We start from the raw sequence: 21,237 nt of genomic DNA, 5'->3' as shown, positions 1-21,237 counted from the left end.
AAACTATTTAATATTTTGAGAGCTTTTCCTTCAGAAGAGAAATTTCCTATCAACTGTACCTAATAGGTGATTTTATGTGCATGGCTTCCCGTTTATACTTCCATGCCTTCCAGAGTCACATTTTAATTTTTGGAGAAAACTGAGAAAATGTTATCTATGACACCAGTTTTGGCAAGTTTTTTTTTTTTTTTAAGATTTTATTTATTTATTTGACAGAGAGAGATCACAAGTAGGCAGAGAGGCAGGCAGAGAGAGAGGGGGGAAGCAGGCTCCCTGCTGAGCAGAGAGCCCGATGCGGGGCTCGATCTCAGGACTCTGGGATCATGGCCCGAGCTGAAAGCAGAGGCTTTAACCCACTGAGCCACCCAGGTGCCCCAGTTTTGGCAAGTTTTAAAGCAGAGTTCTGTAGATAATGATCGTTCTACCCAACATTTCCACATTAATTACAAAAGTGAAAAAGAAAATGAAATGGACACAAAAATCCAACCAAAACATCCCTAAAAAAAAGAGCTATATGCCTCGGAAGCCAACTGAGAATCCCAACTGAAACAAGAAACTGCATCTAAATAATAGTAAGATTCAAAAACTTGCTATTTTTAGGAATTAAAAACACAGACTTACTTGCTTTGTTTTTCCATGCTAGCTATCCTGAGGCATTCCCATCTTGAATTTAGGAGATTCATTTGTTCTTGTACTTCGCTTTCTTCATCTTCTGATAATTTCCCTGTTCCAATCAGTTGACTTCCCAGTTGTAGAACATTACCAACCCGTCCCTGATGGGATGTTAGATCCATCATGAACCCCTGACAGGGAAAGAGGTGACAAAAGTTGATACTTTAGATCAATCCTTACAGTTTTGAATGTTATTTTTTTTTGCAATTTTAAGTTTGTAGCCCATTTAAATTATATTCCCAGTAAAAGGCTTTCATTTTTTGTAATTTAACAAAACCCAATACTGTTTTTTTAAAGATTTTATTTATCTGACAGAGAGAGAGAGAGAGAGAACATACAGGCAGAGTGGCAGGCAGAGGGAGAAGGAGAAGCAGGCTGCCCGCTGAACAAGGAGCCTGATGTGGGACTCGATCCCAGGACCCTGGGATCATGACTTGAACTGAAGGCAGCCACTTAGCTGACTCAGCCACCCAGGTGCTCCCCAATACTGTTTTTAATATGAATTAAGGGCAATTATTAGCTTAGGTCAACTTCTGCAGAGAAGCAGATCCTGATATAGGGATTTGTGTGCAAGTGCCTTACTAAGTCAAATCTCCTGGGGAGACCCACAAAAGAGCCAAAGTAGCAGAAAACAGGATAGGAAAGGGGCAGAAAGCAAATGAGTATGTCATTTCAGGAAAAGTCTCCCACCATGCGTAGTACGGCCTGATACCACATGGACACTCTGGAATGTAAGTTATATCTTAGCACTGCCTTGACCCAAGAAAAGTGAGCTAGGCTCTCATATACCTGGCATAAGTCCCTGGCAAAAATCAAATCTCAGCAACTTCAAGTGTCATTCTTCAAGGCAGAACTTCAAATGCTGGCTGATGGAATCCCATGCCCATAAATATTTATTAGTTTTCATCTCAAAATAAAAACTGAATTACCAAATCATAAGGATTTATAGAGTAATTGAGATAACAAGAGAGACTTGCCATTATGACAAGTCATGAGCTTTGTTTCATCAATCAATGTTTTGCTTTACCTCATGAGTATGAAACTGTTCTTTCACTTCTTCTACATCATTAGAAATCTCTCCTTGGGCTTGCAATGTGTCCTCAGCTGAAAGAAGCCATGAGAGTACTTCTTCTAAAGCTGTTTGGTAACTGTCCAGGTTTACTTCAGTCTCCATTAATGAACGGCCAAATGACTTGTCTTCAGGAGCTTCCAAATGCTGAACAATAAAACAAATTGGGTGTTACACAATTAGTATCTCTACAGACTGTTCTAATACATTATACAATCAAGCAAATGAAATATTTAAAATGCTAGAAATGTCCACTTGCATTATCAGAGACATGAACAGCAGGCACATACAAGAGCCAGTCTGCATTTTAACGTCTCACAAATATACACTCCAATTCTTAAATGGCAGTTAAAGTCTACTTCAAATTAATATTTTATTAAAGCTTTTCTGGATTATTATAAGGAATGAATTAATACATCATCTCTTCATGTTATATTTTAAACACTACTAATTTTCATCCATATGTAACTCTCCTCACTTCATATTTTCATTCCCTTACATATACGTATTATTGGCATTATGGTATTTTTACAGATTTTTGCGATGGTATTAAAGGAAACACGTCTTCCCAAGAGATGGGAATGAAATATTTCTGAAGATCTAAAGAGCAGAAAAGTAATCAGTATGAAAATTAGTGGGAAAAGAAGGTAAAATTTAAAGAGAAATGCCTCATTCGCACATCTGAAATTTCTAATAGTATGATGACTTCTATAAATTAAGCTTCTATTTCCAGAAGACCATGGTTTCAGTAGCAAGACACCATCTTAGGAGAAGTAAAATATGAAGTATTTGCTTCCACGTTTCATTAGAAACCATGAAGCTGAGAACAACAGAGACAAAGTGGCCATGATTCTAAAAAGAAGATCCAGGCTACCTCTGAAGGCACTGCTAATAGGGGACCGGTTTTCCATTCCCACCATCCTCAGTCCACTACCTAGCTCAAAGGTGTAGAAGAAGCAGGGAGACTGATGGAGAAAACTAATGAGAAAAGATTCCTATGGACTAGCTAGAGCACTATGCATGTCTGTACCTTCTCCCCTCAAGCCAAGTAATGGAGACTTTGGAAGAATCACCTGGAGAGGGTAGGGTAGTTTCCAGGATGGAATACTGACCTCTAAACCTGGCTGTATGTCAGAAGGGATTCCCAAACTATGGAAGCAGTACTACCAAGTGACAGGAGAGAACTCTTAGGACAACCTCTGTGTCTGCTGCTTTAATATTAGGGCAATTGTCAATGGTCAGAATTTTAGCAAGTAATAAAATATGCATGAATTTTTCTTTAGGTGAGAACTCTTAGGACAGCCTCTGTGTCTGCTGCTTTAATATTAGGGCAATTGTCAATGGTCAGAATTTTAGCAAGAAATAAAATATGCATGAATTTTTCTTTAGGTTAAATACACTCGTGGTAGGGAGCTGGGCTTCAAAAATCCTAAGGAAGACTGCACTCGAGAGGGTTTTCTGCTGAAGTAAGGGACAGAGACAAACTGATGATACAGTTAAGCAGAGCAAAGATATTGGAGAAATATTCAGAGAGGAATCTTCTGTACACCCCCAAAGAGAGCAAGCAAACACTGGACCCTAACAAACAGGGTTCTGCAAAGGAAACAAAATACAGGGTAGAAGAACCAGAAGCTACTTGGAAGACTGCATGATTGTGCCTAGGAAAAGATCCATCCTTTAGATGGCTTTCCTCTGACATGTCTGCTTTGAATTTCTAGTTCCTCCCAACACTGGGCCTTATCCCACTGAGCTGCCAGCAAAAACCTAACGGTGCTCTTCTGATAAATGCCCCAACTTGAAAGCTTTATTATTATAAATTTCTTCTACTATTAAGTAAGGACTTAATAAGATGAAAAGACATACGGCAGCATGTGGTGGAATATTTTCATCAAGTGATGTACTCTTCATTTGTTTGTAGAGAACTGACAGAAATATGTCATCCTAAGTCAAAATCACCCAACTCTACTATCTTGCACAGAACATAAGTACCCTGAGAGAGCTATCCCCATGGGCCCACCTCAAGGTCAAGGCAAATTTCTGAAGGTCTTAGGAATCTGAACAGATTCCATGATGTATCTCTTCTCTCCACCCCTAAGTACTATTAGTAATAAATAGCGAAGTCAGCATTAAGAGGAGAAAAGTCACAAAAAGGTAGCCTGGGACATGTATATAACAGGACCAGCTTCATGGTTATGCAATCTGAGAAGCTGTGTGGTGACCCAAGACTCAGAAGGACACCTTGCTTGTTTTATCTGCTTCTTGACATTGCCACCTTAAAATCCTTAATAAGTTTATCTCTGAAAGTGGGTAATATAAGTGAAGTTCAATAAGGTGACAAAGTGTGCACGTGTGCAGAGGAAGTAAGTACAATATGTGTGTTCACCCCTATTTGCATATAGTGTTGCTGATGTTCCATGGGCAGAGAATGCTGGTAGACACGTGACATATGGGGATCTAACAACACCAGAGGCGAGTGCAAGGTAAGTGAATGAGTGAGGGCACTAACAACCCCGGGAACTTGTGCTTTCTGTGTGAACCAGAACTTGCCTCCAATGCAGAGACAGTTCCAAGAAAACAGGAACAACCAAAGAGCCCTTCGATATCCTTTCTTACTCATATTTCTTTCCCGTATTAGCCAACTATTTAGACTAAAATTCACGACAGAGAAAGAAAGGGAAAGGGCAACCCATGGTTCCTTGTCCTTTTGATCCTCCCTCATCTGAATGCTGAAAGTAGACAATATTAGTAGGATATGCACCCATCAAGAAGTGAAATAAAAACAGCTAAGTTAGTTGTGCAGCGTTTCCACATTAAGAATGAAATACAGAGGCACATATAAGCTACAAAATACAAATTGTGTAGTGCTGGTGATTCTGCATGAGTTACATGGTCTTATATTTGTATTTACAACTGCAATTGTACAATATAACAATGAGCAGTAAAACTCATGCTAATACTTTAAAATTTTAATTTTCTTTATTCAGTTTGAAGTTAAACAGCAAATAAAAAACACAAGGGCAAGTCAAGAAAAAGAGACCATGGAATAAAGGAAACAGCTTTATATTTTAATTTTAACAGCTCTTTCCTTCCTGCTTTTTGAACAAAGGGTTCTATATTTCATTTTTCACTGTACTGCACATCATGTAGCCAGCCCTGTGAGTAGGTTAAAAAAAAAAGTGCAATTCAATTCTGGATATTTTGACTCCTCTGGGTTACAGGTGAGAGGAGATGGGTGTTTTATTACTATGAACAGTAGAATGTGGGTGTAAAACCCAGGGGCTGGGAGGCAGTCAGTGTTTGAATCTTGACTCTGGCCTGAGGTCTTGTTACCCTGGGATGGTTACTTAGCCCCATCATTAGCCTTAGTTTCTTTCTATGCAGAACAGGAGCAATTACACTTTCCTAAAAAGACTGTGGTAAGAATTGGAGAAGAGTATATCAAGTGTTTAGCAGAATGTCTGACCTTGTGCAAAAACCCAATAAAGTGCATGATAACTGTAATTATTTTTGGATTCTTATATACATAAGAACCATTATGAAACACAACCTGCTCCAATATTACCTTCTTAAGTCACTGGTCCGACTGCAAAAACCAGAAAATTAGTATAGGAAAAAAAGTGATCCAAAAAACTTCTATGAGTAAACATCAAATAAATCAAACCTTTCTGAAACTTGAACATCAACCTAACTCCCACATAAAAGTTCTAAAAATCATTAATGATCTTGATTTCAAATTATCTTCTTTGAAATGATCAACTGTAAACAACACTATTGCTCAAGTAACACACCACTACATTTTCCCAGTGTATGATTTGGATTAGAAAAGTAAACATTCCCATCAACAGATAAGTGGATCAAGAAGATGTGACATATATACACAATGGAATATCACTCGGGCATAAAAGAGAAGGAAATCTTGCCACTTGTGACAACACGGGTGGACCTAGAGGGTATTATGCTAAGTGAAATAAGTCAAACAGAGAAAGACAAATACTGTATGACTTCACTTATATGTGGAATCTAAAAAACAAAACAGAAACAGATTGATAAATACAGAAAACAAAATGGTGGTGGTCATTGGGGAGGGATGGGGAGGGAAGGAGGGTGAAATAGGTGAAGAGGACAAAGAGGTACAAACTTCCAGTTATAAAATGCATAAGTCACAGGGATGTAAAGTACAGTATAGGGAATACAGTCAATAATATAACACTGGTGACAGATGGTAACTAGACTTATTATGGTGATCATTTCATAATCTATATAAATGTCAAATCACCAGTTGTATACCTGAAACTAGTATAATATTGTATGCCAACCACACTTCGATAGAAATAAAATAAAATAAACACTTCATGATTTACTGATATTTACAGAGGCTTGAAATTTTAGAGACAATTTTAAAAGTCAAATCTTTATAGTCAAGGACATGATCTCTAGTGCTCATAAATTCTGAATCTATAAGTTTTGTTTGAGGATGTTCATAAAACAAAAACTTTGCAGAGACAGCCTTATTAAGGCTAAATTCAAGCATGAATAGGTTGTGTAAAATAACACAAATAACTCAATTAATCATTATTTACATCTATAAATTCAATTCTACATATATACATGATTATGGTCAAAATTGTCAGCTGGGCTCTGAGTAATTCCTTCTTTGTCTAGAGCACTACTTTTCAAATTTGTTAGTCATGATCCATCAGTGATTCATGAAATCATTTTAGTGGGGCATGTTAAGGAATATTTAATGGGTCATGACCAGGAATATTCTATTTAAAATTAAATAAAACAAATAAGTCCATGTCATTTATATTAAGGATTAATATTGTTTTGTGAGTTTTTATTTCAGATACACATATCTATGTGTTGATATATATGTTCTAGATCAAGATGAAAATATCATTTTCTGTAGTTCATGAAACAAAATTGGAAACAGTTCAAGAATTTCAGTATAGGAAAACCCATGACAGAAGAAATGTACTTGAATTTCACCTTTGCACATTTTCAGTAGAACCCATGGAACAAAACACATTCTTTATAAATCCACCTTTAACAATGGTGGTTCCCAAGCCCCTTGAGAACTTTCCAGGTGTAATCCAAAATTGATCCCAAATGTGGAGGGTTGGGACAGACCAAATAAAGATGTAGGCCACCCCAGGTTTATAGATGGCAAGTTTAATAAGCAAGGGAACTTACATACAAGTCTTGTTTATATAGAGACCTTAACAATGTTCAGTCACATATACTGTCCGGATGGGCTCAACATTAAATCACTTTCTCAAGGGTGCATCCTTGGAGGAGCTCTAGAAGTGGGGAAGGCAAGTGGAATACACATTCCAAGGTCAGGGGAGGGTGTGAAGAGACAAAGGGCCTCCAACTGCCATGGTCCAGCTCAGGGGTCAACAGGCAGTCATGTCCTCTCAATGACCTCCGCCAACAAAGAGAGAACTTAGAGATACGTAGAGAGGCTAACACTTTTGGTTTCAGCTCCTCAAAATACATATTATTTTCCAAAGTATTTCATATTTCACCTAACCTGGTGGCTAGTTCATACATACAATGGCATCAAAGAAAATTTTCGAGGAAACTTGTTCTTTGCTTTTCATAGACCATCTGTGCATAAGGAAGAGGTAACAATCATTTCATGAAGGAAGATGCCAGTATCATAAACTGGAACTATTCCCCCCCCCCAGGCTTCAATCTTATTTTAATTTCTGTCTTTATCACAGTAGTTTATGTTTCTTTGCAGTACATTGGGAAAATAATGATTCAGATGAGAGGCATAACAATGTATGGATGAAACAATTCTGGTTGTTTTCAGCATTAAGAACATTAAATTTATTCAACATTACCCACAGACTTCAGAGGCTTAATGATTGCATTTTTACGTGAAGACTTAACAGATTTTGTCACCTATGTTCCTTTAAGATGGTGAAGATGGTGCTATTGCATAAAGGTGGAAGAGGAGAGAGGAGAAAATGAAGTAATGAGAGAAGACAAATGAATCTATGTGAATCCTGCAATGTCTAGGACAAACGTCTGGAAACTGATTTCCAGTGACAGAAACTGCTATAATAAAATATAGAGCAACAGCCTTGTCACTACTCCATGCATAACTTTTTTTTTTAAACCCAGTTTACTATTTTTCTGATCTTGGGTAAGTTATTTAACCTCTAGGCATCTCAGTTTCCCCATCTGTCAAACGAAGAAAATAAAAATATACCTCCATAGGACTGTTAAAAGATTATATGACATGATGCATATAAAATGCTAAGCACATTCTAGTTTCCAAGAAATGTTCCACAATGCCTGTATTTGGGGACCAATGTTCATTGAAATGGCAAATGCCTTTTATGAGGAAACACAGTTGAATGAGTTATGTGTATTTTTAGAAGCACGATTTTGGCAATTCAAACTGAGATAAGTCATCAAATGGCTACATATAGGTAGTGAAACCAGCAATCCAGCAAACCACAAAGCTCTTAGAAAAATAGCTGGGACGTTTCCAGAGGGCACAATCTATTACTCAGTAGTTTTATATTTCTGTTGAAACCAATCTATTTTGGCAACTTCCCCAAATGCAACTTTAAAGTGTGAAAGGATTTTTAACCTGGATAAAAACAGTTTTATTGTTCTTGAATGTATAAACACTTCAAGAACATTTGAAAATTTTACCTCATAGCCCCTTTAAATGTGTCATACTTTTTTATAGAGTCAATTCAATGCATGGATGGTGAATTTTTTGGTGCAGTCTATAATCTTTTTATTCTTCAGTGAAAGATTATTTAAAAGCTAAAGGATTACAGAGGGATAGCCAAGTGGTTCTTTTACTAAATAACAGGAGAATAGTTCACAGGAACCAGGATTAGTATGTGGAAAAATTCTCATGACATTTCCACTGTGTTTCCCCAGAGATATAACATGTAAACCAGAGTATTATTTAAAGTATAAAAAAATGACTACAGAGTGATTTATGAGAAATTAATCCAACATGCAACACTGTACATGACATTCAATCTAATCATACCATTAAAGAGATGATTTTTATTACTGCTTATGTCTCAAATTCAGTTCCACATTAAGCCCTAATGAGGATTTAGAAAAAAAATATGGTCTGCTGTTAAGGCAATATTAAAATAACAATCACAACAACAACATTTATAAAAGCAATAAAAACAGCTGTTATTATTTATTGGGTACTTAGTGTCAGTCAATTTGCTAGGTACTTAAGGTGCACTATATCATTTTTTTACCACATCAAATCAGCAGGACAGATCATAGCAGGGTGAGAAAGTGGGAGCAGAAAAATTAAAGAATATGCCAAGGCTCACAATGTTCATTTGCTCTTCTGTGATTTCAAACCAACTTGATTGGATTACAAATACATATCTTTACCACAATTTGATACATCTCTATAAATGAAGAAAATAAGTTCAAAATCTATGAAACAGGGAGATGGAAGGGGATGGGATAACTGGGCGACAGGCACTAAGAAGGGCACGTAATGTAATGAGCATTGGTGTGATACGCAACTGATGAATCACTGAACTCCATCTCTGAAACTAGTAATATACTCTATGTTAAGGAATTGAATTTAAATAAAATTAAATTAAAAAATAAAGAATCTATGAAATAGTATCTCCATAAAATATCTTAGTAAGACTTCTTAAAAGTAAAATAATATATATATATATAATTTATCTGTAACTCTGTGTAGTGATAGGTGTTAAATAAACTACTGTTGCCATTTTACAATATTGTGAATCATTATGTTGTATGCAGGTGGTGTACACTTAAAACTAATATGATGTTATATTATAATTACATCTCAATAAAAACAAACAAATACATAATAAAATTATTAGGGTAAGTTATAGCTCAGGTTCACCAAAAAGAAATGTTATTGAACTAATATTCTAACTCAAATCTCCTTAGTCACTTGGGAAGGATTTCACTTTCCTTTTTTTTTTTTTTTTTTTTTTTGCTTTTATTTATTTGACAAAAAGAGACACAGTGAGAGAGGGAACACAAGGAGTGAGAGAGGGAGAGGGAGAAGCAGGCTTCCCGATGAGCAGGGAGCCTGAGGCAGGGCTTGATCCCAGGACCTTGGGTTAATGGTCTGAGCTGAAGGTAGACACTTAACTGACTGAGCCACCCAGGTGCCCCAAGGCTTTCAATTTCAAATGGCAACTGTATTACAAGTGGTCTTATGCCAAGGATATAAGATGAGTCCATTTAAAGAAAGCTAAAAGGAAAAGTTGATAAGAGATAGTCAAAGCCATTCCATTCAGCTTATAGTTTGGCTAATAAATTTTGCCTTGAAAAATTATCTATGTCTTTTTTTCTTTTCTTCACTTCCACAATTTCAGAGTCAATGGTTTTGAAACCACTAAAAAAATAATACCTGGGTCCCATAATGTTAGTGAGTCAGGAATCAAATGTAGAGTTTAGAATAATGCTTGTAAGACAAAGACTGATATCACACAGATCACACTGAAGAAGGGAACAACAAAAGGCAGAAATGTGATACAGCCCATGTGATGGTGCAGACTCCCTTATAAGACAGAAGATGAGCAAAAAGTAAAGTAATATCAATATTTTCTAAAGGAAGACATGTGCCAAACCCACCGTTTGAACCCTGAACCTTCTACAATTCCTATCCCTTGACTTTCATTTTTAAGATCAGCTAAGCTGATTTTCTTCACTATTACAGAATGTTTCACAGAAATGTTATATTGTGCTTAGCATGCTCTGCTATGTGTGTGTGTGGGTGTGTGTATATATATATATATATTTGTTATAAATATATATATGTTTCAATGTGTATATATAATTACAAAACACATTATTCCCTATATATGTGTAATATATACATATATTACATACACACACACACACATATATATATAATGAAAACTATTAACCAAATACACTGACACTTAAATGGTACCCCCCAAAATTTATAGTTTGCTTGAACACATATAACAGTAAACTATGAAAGAAAATTTGTTGTTACGTATTTTTGTTTTATTTCATAAATGATCATTTATAGTATTCTTAACTATTTAACAAGTATATACTTAACTAAATGTAAAGTTATCACATTAGACAATCCCCAAATCTACAAACTTATCTACACTTACACTGTCCTAACCTCTTCATTTAATATTTTAATGGAGAATCTTATTCTTCCTATTATATAATCCAAGGATCCTTAAACCTTAAAATTTTTCTGTAAAGGGCCAGATAATGAGTATCTTCAGTACTGAATCCCACTGCAATCCAGTTGCACCTACTGAGCTCTATCATTGTAGACTGTAGCACAAAAGCAATTGTAGATAATATATAAGTGAATGAGCTTGGGATTGTTCCAATAAAACTTTATTTGTTAAAAAAAAAAAAAAAAACAGGTGCAGACTGATTTTGACCCCCAGGCTGCACTCTGCCATCTCCTATAATCTATTTGCTTCCCATATTAAATCTCATGCCTTTTCATGGAATCAAGATCCTCATTCCATTTCACAGAATCATTTCTTTTCACAGAATCTGGAACTTGATTATCTCTTTTCTGACCAAGCTCTCTTCCTCAAACTGATCCTAGCAGGTTGCTTTTGCACTCTACTACATGTCCAAGCTAGTGTCTTCTTTTTTTTTTTTTTTAAGATTTTTATTTTATTTATTTGACAGAGATCACAAGTAGGCAGAGAAGCAGGCAGAGAGAGAGATAGGAGGAAGCAGACTCTCTGCTGAGCAGAGAGCCTGATGCGGGGCTCGATCCCAGGACCCTGGGATCATGACCCGAGCCGAAGGCAGAGGCTTTAACCCACTGAGCCACCCAGGTGCCCCCAAGCTAGTGTCTTCTAACAAAATTTCAATGCCTTCCCTGGCTCCATCCCTGCCCTGTATGTAGCAATGTCTCAAAGGCATCATGGTACAGAGAACCAGTACCTGCCCTCAGGGAACTTCAAGTCAGCCTCACTTTGAAGTAAGATAAACCTGAGTTCAATTCCTGGGGCTCTGGAATTTTTAAGTACTGTGTGTTTGACAAAGCAGTTTAACCTCAGATTCTTGGTACACACCTGCAAAGAGATATGACAGTATTTTTTTTTAAAGATTTTATTTATTCATTTGACAGAGAGAGGTCACAAGCAGGCAGAGAGGCAGGCAGAGAGAGAGGAGGAAGCAGGCTCCCCGCTGAGCAGAGAGCCCGATGCGGGGCTCGATCCCAGGACCCTGAGATCATGACCTGAGCCGAAGGCAGCGGCTTAACCCACTGAGCCACCCAGGCGCCCCGAGATATGACAGTATTAACATAGAGTATTGTAAGGCTCAAAGATAATATACACAGACTTTTTATTAACATTCAGCATCACCCCTTCCCATTCAACCTTTATAAAATCGCTTCCATTGTGTTATTGTTCTTAGTGCAACACAGAACAGATAAGGAAGAAGTAATAGCAACAAAAGGAAGGTTGTCTAAATGTGAGACTTGAAACCATGAAACTCCTAGAAGAAAACAAAGGCAGTAAGTAACCTCTTTTAAGTAAGCAACACTTTTCTAGATAGCTCTCCTTAGGCAAGGGAAACAAACAAACAAACAAACAACAAAAAAAAAACTATTGGGAGGACACCAAAACAAAAAGCTTTTGCACAGTGAAGGAAATCATCAACAAAGGGTAACGGGGTTTTGAGGAGGGCACATGCTGTGATGAACTCTGGGTGTTATACTTAACTAGTGAATAGCTGAACACTGCATTAAGGGCTAATTATGTACTACACCGTGTCTAACTGAACATAAAAAATTATTAAAAATTAAACTGTGTTTTGCATTTGGTTTTTCTCAAAACAAAAACAAAAACAAGTCAACCTACTGAACAGGAGAATATATCTGCAAATGATATGCCCGACAAGGGGTTGATATCCAAACTATATAAAAACCCTATACAACTCAACACCAAAACAACAAACAATCTAATTTAAAAAGGGACACAGGATCTAAAGAGATATTTTCCAAAAAAAAAAAGACATACAGGTTGCCAACACACACATGAAAGGATGCTCAACATCACTCATCATCAAGGCAATGCAAATTGCAACCACAATGAGATAATACCTCACACCTGTCAGAATGGCTAGAATTAAAAAGAAAAAAAAAAAACAAGTGTTGTCAAGGACATGGAGGAAAAGGAATGCTTGTGCACTGTTGGTGGGAATGTAAATTGGTGCAACCACTATGAAAAACACTATGGATGGTCCTTGACAAATTAAAAATAGAAATATCATATGGTGCAGTAATTCCCCTACTAGGTATTTACCCAAGAAAATAAGACTAATTCAAAAAGAACAAATTGGTGGTTGCCAGAGGGGAGAGGCCTGGGGGGATGGGTAACATGGGTGAAGGGGATTGCAAGATACAGGCTTCCAGTTATAGAACAAGGAAGTCATGGGATGAAAGGTACAGCACAGAGAGTTCAAGTCAAAGGTATCAAAATAGCATTATATGGTGAAAGATGGTGGCTACACCTATGGTGACCAAAGCATAATGTATAGAGTTGTTAAATCACTCTGTTGTACATCTGAAACTAATCTAACATTGTGTGTCAACTATACTTCAATTAAAAAGAGAGGGGATTGAGGGGAGGAGTCAAGATGGTGGAGAAGTAGCAGGCTGAGACTACTTCAGGTAGCAGGAGATCAGCTAGATAGCTTATCTAAAGATTGCAAACACCTACAAATCCAACGGGAGATCGAAGAGAAGAAGAACAGCAATTCTAGAAACAGAAAATCAACCACTTTCTGAAAGGTAGGACTGGCGGAGAAGTGAATCCAAAGCGACGGGAAGATAGACCACGGGGGGAGGGGCCGGCTCCCGGCAAGCGGCGGAGCAATGGAGCACAAAATCAGGACTTTTAAAAGTCTGTTCCGCTGAGGGACATCGCTCCAGAGGCTTAACAGGGGTGAAGCCCACGCGGGGTCAGTGTAGCCTCAGGTCCTGCAGGGTCACAGAAGGATCGGGGGTGTCTGAGTGTCACAGAGCTTACAGGTATTAGAACGGGGAAGCCGGCTACAGAGACAGAGCTGAGGAGTGACTCTCAGCTCAGGGTTACCTTGAACCGGTTGCAGGCTCGGTCAGCTCGGAGCGAGGCCGGAGGCAGGGTGACGGGAGTCATTGGGCGCTGTTCTCTGAGGGCGCACTGAGGAGTGGGGCCCCGGGCTCTCGGCTCCTCCGGGCCGGAGACCTGGAGGCCGACATCTTCATTCCCGCCCTCCGGAACTCTACGGAAAGCCCTCAGGGAACAAAAGCTCCCGAAAGCAAACCCGAGCGGATTACTCAGCGCGGCCCCGGGTAAGGGCGGTGCAACTCCGCCTGGGGCAAAGATGCTTGAGAATCACTACAACAGGCCCCTCCCCCAGAAGATCAACAAGAAATCCAGCCAGGACCAAGTTCACATACCAAGGAGTGCAGGTTCAATACCAAGGAGAGCAGCAGAATTCCAGAGTCATGGCTTTCTCCCCATGATTCTTTAGTCTTGCAGTTAATTTAATTTTTTTTTTCTTTTTCAATTTGTTTTTCTCTCTTCTGCTAAATTTTTTTTTAACTTTTACTCTTTTCTTTTTTTTTTTAACATTTTTTAACTAGCTTATCTAATATATATAATTTTCCTTTTTATATTTTTTATTTTTTTGTTTTCTTTTTTCTAATTGTTTCTTTTTCTTTTTCTTTCTGAACCTCTTTTTATCCCCTTTCTCCCCCCTCACGATTTGGGATCTCTTCTGATTTGGTTAAAGCATATTTTCCTGGGGTTGTTGCCACCCTTTTAGTATTTTACTTGCTCCTTCATATACTCTTATCTGGACAAAATGACAAGGCGGAAAAATTCACCACAAAAAAAAAAAAATAAAATAAATAAATAAAACAAGAGGCAGTACCAAAGGCTAGGGACCTAATCAATACAGACATTGGTAATATGTCAGATCTAGAGTTCAGAATGATGATTCTCAAGGTTCTAGCCAAGCTCGAAAAAGGCATGGAAGATATTAGAGAAACACTCTCGGGAGATATAAAAGCCCTTTCTGGAGAACTAAAAGAAATAAAATCTAACCAAGTTGAAATCAAAAAAGCTATTAATGAGGTGCAATAAAAAATGGAGGCTCTCACTGCTAGGATAAATGAGGCAGAAGAAAGAATTAGCGATATAGAAGACCAAATGACAGAGAATAAAGAAGCTGAGCAAAAGAGGGACAAACAGCTACTGGACCACGAGGGGAGAATTCGAGAGAGAAGTGACACCATAAGACGAAACAACATTAGAATAATTGGGATTCCAGAAGAAGAAGACAGAGAGAGAGGAGCAGAAGGTATATTGGAGAGAATTATTGGAGAGAATTTCCCCAATATGGCAAAGGGAACAAGCATCAAAATCCAGGAGGTTCAGAGAAGCCCCCTCAAAATCAATAAGAATAGGCCCACACCCCATCACATAATAGTAATATTTACAAGTCTTAGTGACAAAGAGAAAATCTTGAAAGCAGCCCGGGAAAAGAAGTCTGTAACATACAATGGTAAAAATATTAGATTGGCAGCAGACTTATCCACAGAGACCTGGCAGGCCAGAAAGAGCTGGCATGATATTTTCAGAGCACTAAACGAGAAAAACATGAAGCCAAGAATACTATAACAAGCTAGGCTAACATTGAAAATAGAAGGAGAGTTTAAAAGCTTCCAGGACAAACAAAAACTGAAAGAATTTGCAAACACCAAACCAGCTCTACAAGAAATATTGAAAGGGGTCCTCTAAGCAAAGAGAGACCCTAAAAGTAGTAGATCAGAAAGGAACAGAGACAATATACAAAAACCGTCACCTTACAGGCAATACAATGGCACTAAATTCACATCTCTCAATAGTTACCCTGAATGTTAATGGGCTAAATGCCCCAATCAAAAGACACAGGGTATCAGAATGGATAAAAAAACAAAACCCATCTATATGTTGCCTACAAGAAACTCATTTTAAACCCGAAAACACTTCCAGATTTAAGGTGAGGGGGTGGGAAAGAATTTACCATGCTAACAGCAGGAGTGGCAATCCTTATATCAGATCAATTAGATTTTAAGCCCAAGACTATAATAAGTGATGAGGAAGGACACTATATCATACTCTAAGGATCTGTCCAACAAGAAGATCTAACAATTTTAAATATCTATGCCCCTAACGTGGGATCAGCCAACTATATAAACCAATTAATAACAAAATCAAAGAAACACATCAACAATAACACAATAATAGTAGGGGACTTTAACACTCCCCTCACTGAAATGGACAGATCGTCCAAGCAAAAGATCAACAAGGAAATAAAGGCCTTAAATGACACACTGGACCAGATGGACATCACAGATATATTCAGAACATTTCATCCCAAAGGAACAGAATACACATTCTTCTCTAGTGCACATGGAACGTTCTCCAGAATAGATCACATCCTGGGTCCTAAATCAGGTTTCAACCGGTATCAAAAGATTGGGATCATTCCCTGCATATTTTCAGACCACAATGCTCTGAAGCTAGAACTCAGTCACAATAGGAAATTTGGAAAGATCCCAAATACATGGAGACTAAACAGCATCCTTCTAAATAATGAATGGGTCAAACAGGAAATTAAAAAAGAATTGAAAAAATTCATGGAAACAAATGATAATGAAAACAAAACAGTTCAAAATCTGTGGGACAAAACAAAGGCAGTCCTGAGAGGAAAATATATAGGGGTACAAGCCTTTCTCAAGAAACAAAAAAGGTCTCAGGTACACAACCTAACCCTACACCTAAAGGAGCTGGAGAAAGAACAAGAAAGAAAGCCTAAACCTAGCAGGAGAAGAGAAATCATAAAGATCAGAGCAGAAATCAATGAAATAGAAACCAAAAAAACAATAGAACAAATCAACGAAAATAGGAGCTTGTTCTTTGAAAGAATTAATAAGATCGATAACCCCCTGGCCAGACTTATCAAAAAGAAAAGAGAAAGGACCCAAATAAATAAAATCATGAATGAAAGAGGAAAGATCACAACTAACACCAAAGAAATACAGACAATTATAAGAACATACTATGAGGAACTCTACACCAACAAATTTGACAATCTGGAAGAAATGGATGCATTCCTAGAGACATATAAACTACCACAACTGGACCAGGAAGAAATAGAAAGCCTGAACAGACCCATAACCAGTAAGGAGATTGAAACAGTCATCAAAAATCTCCAAACAAACAAAAGCCCAGGGCCAGATGGCTTCCCGGGGGAATTCTACCAAACATTTAAAGAAGAACTAATTCCTATTCTCCTGAAACTGTTCCAAAAAATAGAAGTGGAAGGAAAACTTCCAAACTCATTTTATGAGGCCAGCATCACCTTGATCCCAAAACTGGACAAGGATCCCATCAAAAAAGAGAACTACAGACCAATATACTTGATGAACACAGATGTGAAAATTCTCACCAAAATACTAGCCAATAGGATTCAACAGTACATTAAAAGGATTATTCACCACGACCAAGTGGGATTTATTCCAGGGCTGCTGGGTTGGTTCAACATCTGCAAATCAATCAATGTGATACAACACATTAATAGAAAAAAGAACAAGAACCATATGATACTCTCAATAGATACTGAGAAAGCATTTGACAAAGTACAGCATTCCTTCCTGATCAAAATTCTTCAAAGTGTAGGGATAGAGGGCACATAACTCAATATTATCAAAGCCATCTATGAAAAACCCACCGCAAATATCATTCTCAATGGAGAAAAACTGAAAGCCTTTCTGCTAAGGTCAGGATCACAGCAGGGATGTCCATTATCACCACTGCTATTCAACATAGTACTAGAAGTCCTAGCCTCAGCAATCAGACAACAAAAGGAAATTAAAGGCATCCAAATCGGCAAAGAAGAAGTCAAACTATCACTCTTTGCAGATGATATGATATTATATGTGGAAAACCCAAAAGACTCCACTCCAAAACTGCTAGAACTTTTACAGGAATTCAGTAAAGTGTCAGGATATAAAATCAATGCACAGAAATCAGTTGCATTTCTCTACACCAACAACAAGACAGAAGAAAGAGAAATTAAGGAGTCAATCCCATTTACAATTGCACCCAAAACCATAAGATACCTAGGAATAAACCTAACCAAGGAGGCTAAGAATCTATACACAGAAAACTATAAAGTACTCATGAAAGAAATTGAGGAAGACACAAAGAAATGGAAAAATGTTCCATGCTCCTGGATTAGAAGAATAAATATTATGAAAATGTCTATGCTACCTAAAGCAATATACACATTTAATGCAATTCCTATCAAAGTACCATCCATTTTTTTCAAAGAAATGGAACAAATAATCCTAAAATTTATATGGAACTGGAAAAGACCTCGAATAGCCAAAAGAATATTGAAAAAGAAAGCCAAAGTTGGTGGCATCACAATTCCGAACTTTAAGCTCTATTACAAAGCTGTCATCATCAAGACAGCATGGTACTGGCACAAAAACAGACACATAGATCAGTGGAACAGAATAGAGAGCCTAGAAATAGACCCTCAACTCTAAGGTCAACTAATCTTTGACAAAGCAGGAAAGAATGTCCAATTGAAAAAAGCCTCTTCAATAAATGGTGTTGGGAAAATTGGACAGCCACATGCAGAAAAATGAAATTAGACCATTTCCTTACACCACACACAAAAATAGACTCAAAATGGATGAAGGACCTCAATGTGAGAAAGGAATCCATCAAAATCCTCAAGGAGAACACAGGCAGCAACCTCTTCGACCTCAGCCGCAGCAACATCTACTTAGGAACATCAGCAAAGGCAAGGGAAGCAAGGGCAAAAATGAACTATTGGGATTTTATCAAGATCAAAAGCTTTTGCGCAGCAAAGGAAACCGTTATCAAAACCAAAAGACAACTGACAGAATGGGAGAAGATATTTGCAAATGAAATATTAGATAAAGGGCTAGTGTCCAAAATCTATAAAGAACTTAGCAAACTCAATACCCAAAGAACAAATAATCCAGTCAAGAAATGGACAGAAGACATGAACAGACATTTCTGCAAAGAAGACATCCAGATGGCCAACAGACACATGAAAAAGTGCTCCACATCACTCGGCATCAGGGAAATACAAATCAAAACCACAATGAGATATCACCTCACACCAGTCAGAATGGCTAAAATTAACAAGTCAGGAAACAACAGATGCTGGCGAGGATGCAGAAAGGGGAACCCTCCTACACTGTTGTTGGGAATGCAAGCTGGTGCAACCACTCTGGAAAACAGCATGGAGGTTCCTCAAAATGTTGAAAATAGAACTACCCTATGACCCAGCAATTGCACTGCTGGGTATTTACCCTAAAGATACAAACGTAGTGATCCGAAGGGGCACGTGCACCCGAATGTTTATAGCAGCAATGTCTACAATAGCCAAACTATGGAAAGAACCTAGATGTCCATCAACAGACGAATGGATAAAGAAGATGTGGTATATATACACAATGGAATGCTATGCAGCCATCAAAAGAAATGAAATCTTGCCATTTGCGACGACGTGGATGGAACTAGAGGGTATCATGCTTAGCGAAATAAGTCAATTGGAGAAAGACAACTATCATATGATCTCCATGATATGAGGGAGATAAGATGCAACATGGGGGGTTAAGGGGGTAGGAGAAGAGTAACAAGATGGGATTGGGAGGGAGACAAACCATAAGTGACTCTTAATCTCACAAAACAAACTGAGGTTTGATGGGGGGTGGGTGGTGGAGCTATGGACATTGGGGAGGGTATGTGCTATGGTGAGTGCTGTGAAGTGTGTAAACCTGGCGATTCACAGACATGTACCCCTGGGGATAAAAATATATGTTTATTTAAAAAAAGAGGGGATTTGATTTTATATAGATTTATTTAGGTTATAAAAAATATTCAACTGAATTAACACAGTTTTGCTAAATAGGTCATTTTCCCTCAGACACCATGGTTATTTCCACTACCTTCAGGTGCACCAGCTTCTTGAATTATTCCATCACCTTTCAGGTGTATCATTAAATTCTTTTTTTTTTAATTTCTTTTACAAGCTTTTGTCTCCTTTCCTTGTTTCTGAAAGGGTGAAAAACCCTCATAGTAAGCTCCATGAGTATACCCTTGTTTATTCTGTTCACTATCCTGTGTCTGACATATAGTAGAACACAAAAGATTTTTGTTGAATAAAATAATGAATCTCTTACCACCTGCCAGGTAACAATTTCCCATCTTACTTTGTATTAATATTAGGTCATTTTTTTTTCCCTGAGGGAATTAGATCAGAGTTACTGCATCTTTCCATGTCACAGCAGAGAGAAGAAAGAGCACAGCAGAGAGAAGAAAGGGCACACCAGGTTTATAGCACCTGCTGCCTTAGTAGTGTACTATTTGTCTCCCTATTGTCTTCAGGGAAAGATCCTTTGTTTAAGGCTTTTAAAGCTTGGCATTTGCAAGGAAGATGCTAATGGTGTCAAGCCCTGGGAAAAATCCGGGTAAATTTCATTAACAGGTGCAAATTCTGCTGTCTGCCTCAAGGCAAGCAACAAAGACCAGCAGTCTTCCACCCAGTTGGTGCAGGTGGACTAGAAGGTGCATGCAGAGAGTCAGCTGAACGCAATGGGCAGTTCTTCAATTTTCTCATTGGCTCCTAAACAGGAGTGAGCATGCTTCGAGGTTTATACTTCAGGGTCCTGTTCCCAATTAAAGCTTTTTTTTTTTAACTTAAATTTTTTAAGACCTTTTTTTATTTGATAGACAGAGATCACAAGTAGGCAGAGAGGCAGGCAGAGAGAGAGGAGGAAGCAGGCTCCCACCGAGCAGAGAGCCCGATGCGGGGCTCGATCCCAGAACCCTGGGATCATGACCTGAGCCGAAGGCAGAGGCTTTAACCCACTGAGCCACCCAGGCACCCCAATCGATTAAAGCTTTTAATCTAAGGTGCAGAGAACTGAGAAGTATGCATATGGGCTCACGGAAAGTGACAGAAATAAAAAGTGTGGAAACTTCTGACAAGGTTTTATCCCTTGTTGTACTAACATTTCTTCTCATATCTTTTTTTTTTAAAAGATTTTATTTATTTGACAGAGAGAGAGAGATCACAAGTAGGCAGAGAGGCAGGCAGAGTGAGAGAGAGGGAAGCAGGCTCCCTGCTGAGCAGAGAGCCTGATGTGGGGCTCGATCCCAGGACCCTGAGATCATGACCTGAGCCAAAGGCAGAGGCTTTAACCCACTGAGCCACCCAGGCGCCCCTCTTCTCATATCTTGAAGTAAAAGCCTCAAAGTCAGAGTGCGCTAACAGCCTATGAGGAATCACTTCTGATGCTGGAAACACACTTAAAAAAAGGATTTAAGGGTATTATGTTTATATTATAAAATGAGGCAATGGAAAATTGATCAGGAAAGCAAAACAGAGTGCTGAGTGAGGTTGACACAGAA

The 21,237-nt window shown here is 38.1% G+C and overlaps 1 protein-coding gene across 1 annotated transcript in view; it reads right to left on the bottom strand.

Moving 5' to 3' along the window:
• The window catches only part of DMD (dystrophin), a 2,124,834-nt gene that overhangs the window by 1,530,947 nt on the left and 572,650 nt on the right, over nucleotides 1-21,237 (bottom strand). Inside the window, 2 exon segments of the mRNA XM_047715765.1 lie at nucleotides 622-803; nucleotides 1,700-1,888. Of these exon segments, the coding sequence (XP_047571721.1) occupies nucleotides 622-803; nucleotides 1,700-1,888 (371 nt within the window).

The sequence above is a fragment of the Lutra lutra genome, chromosome X (genome assembly GCF_902655055.1).
Source record: "Lutra lutra chromosome X, mLutLut1.2, whole genome shotgun sequence".
Classification (NCBI taxonomy): domain Eukaryota; kingdom Metazoa; phylum Chordata; class Mammalia; order Carnivora; family Mustelidae; genus Lutra; species Lutra lutra.
This window is presented reverse-complemented; position numbering and strand designations above follow the sequence as displayed.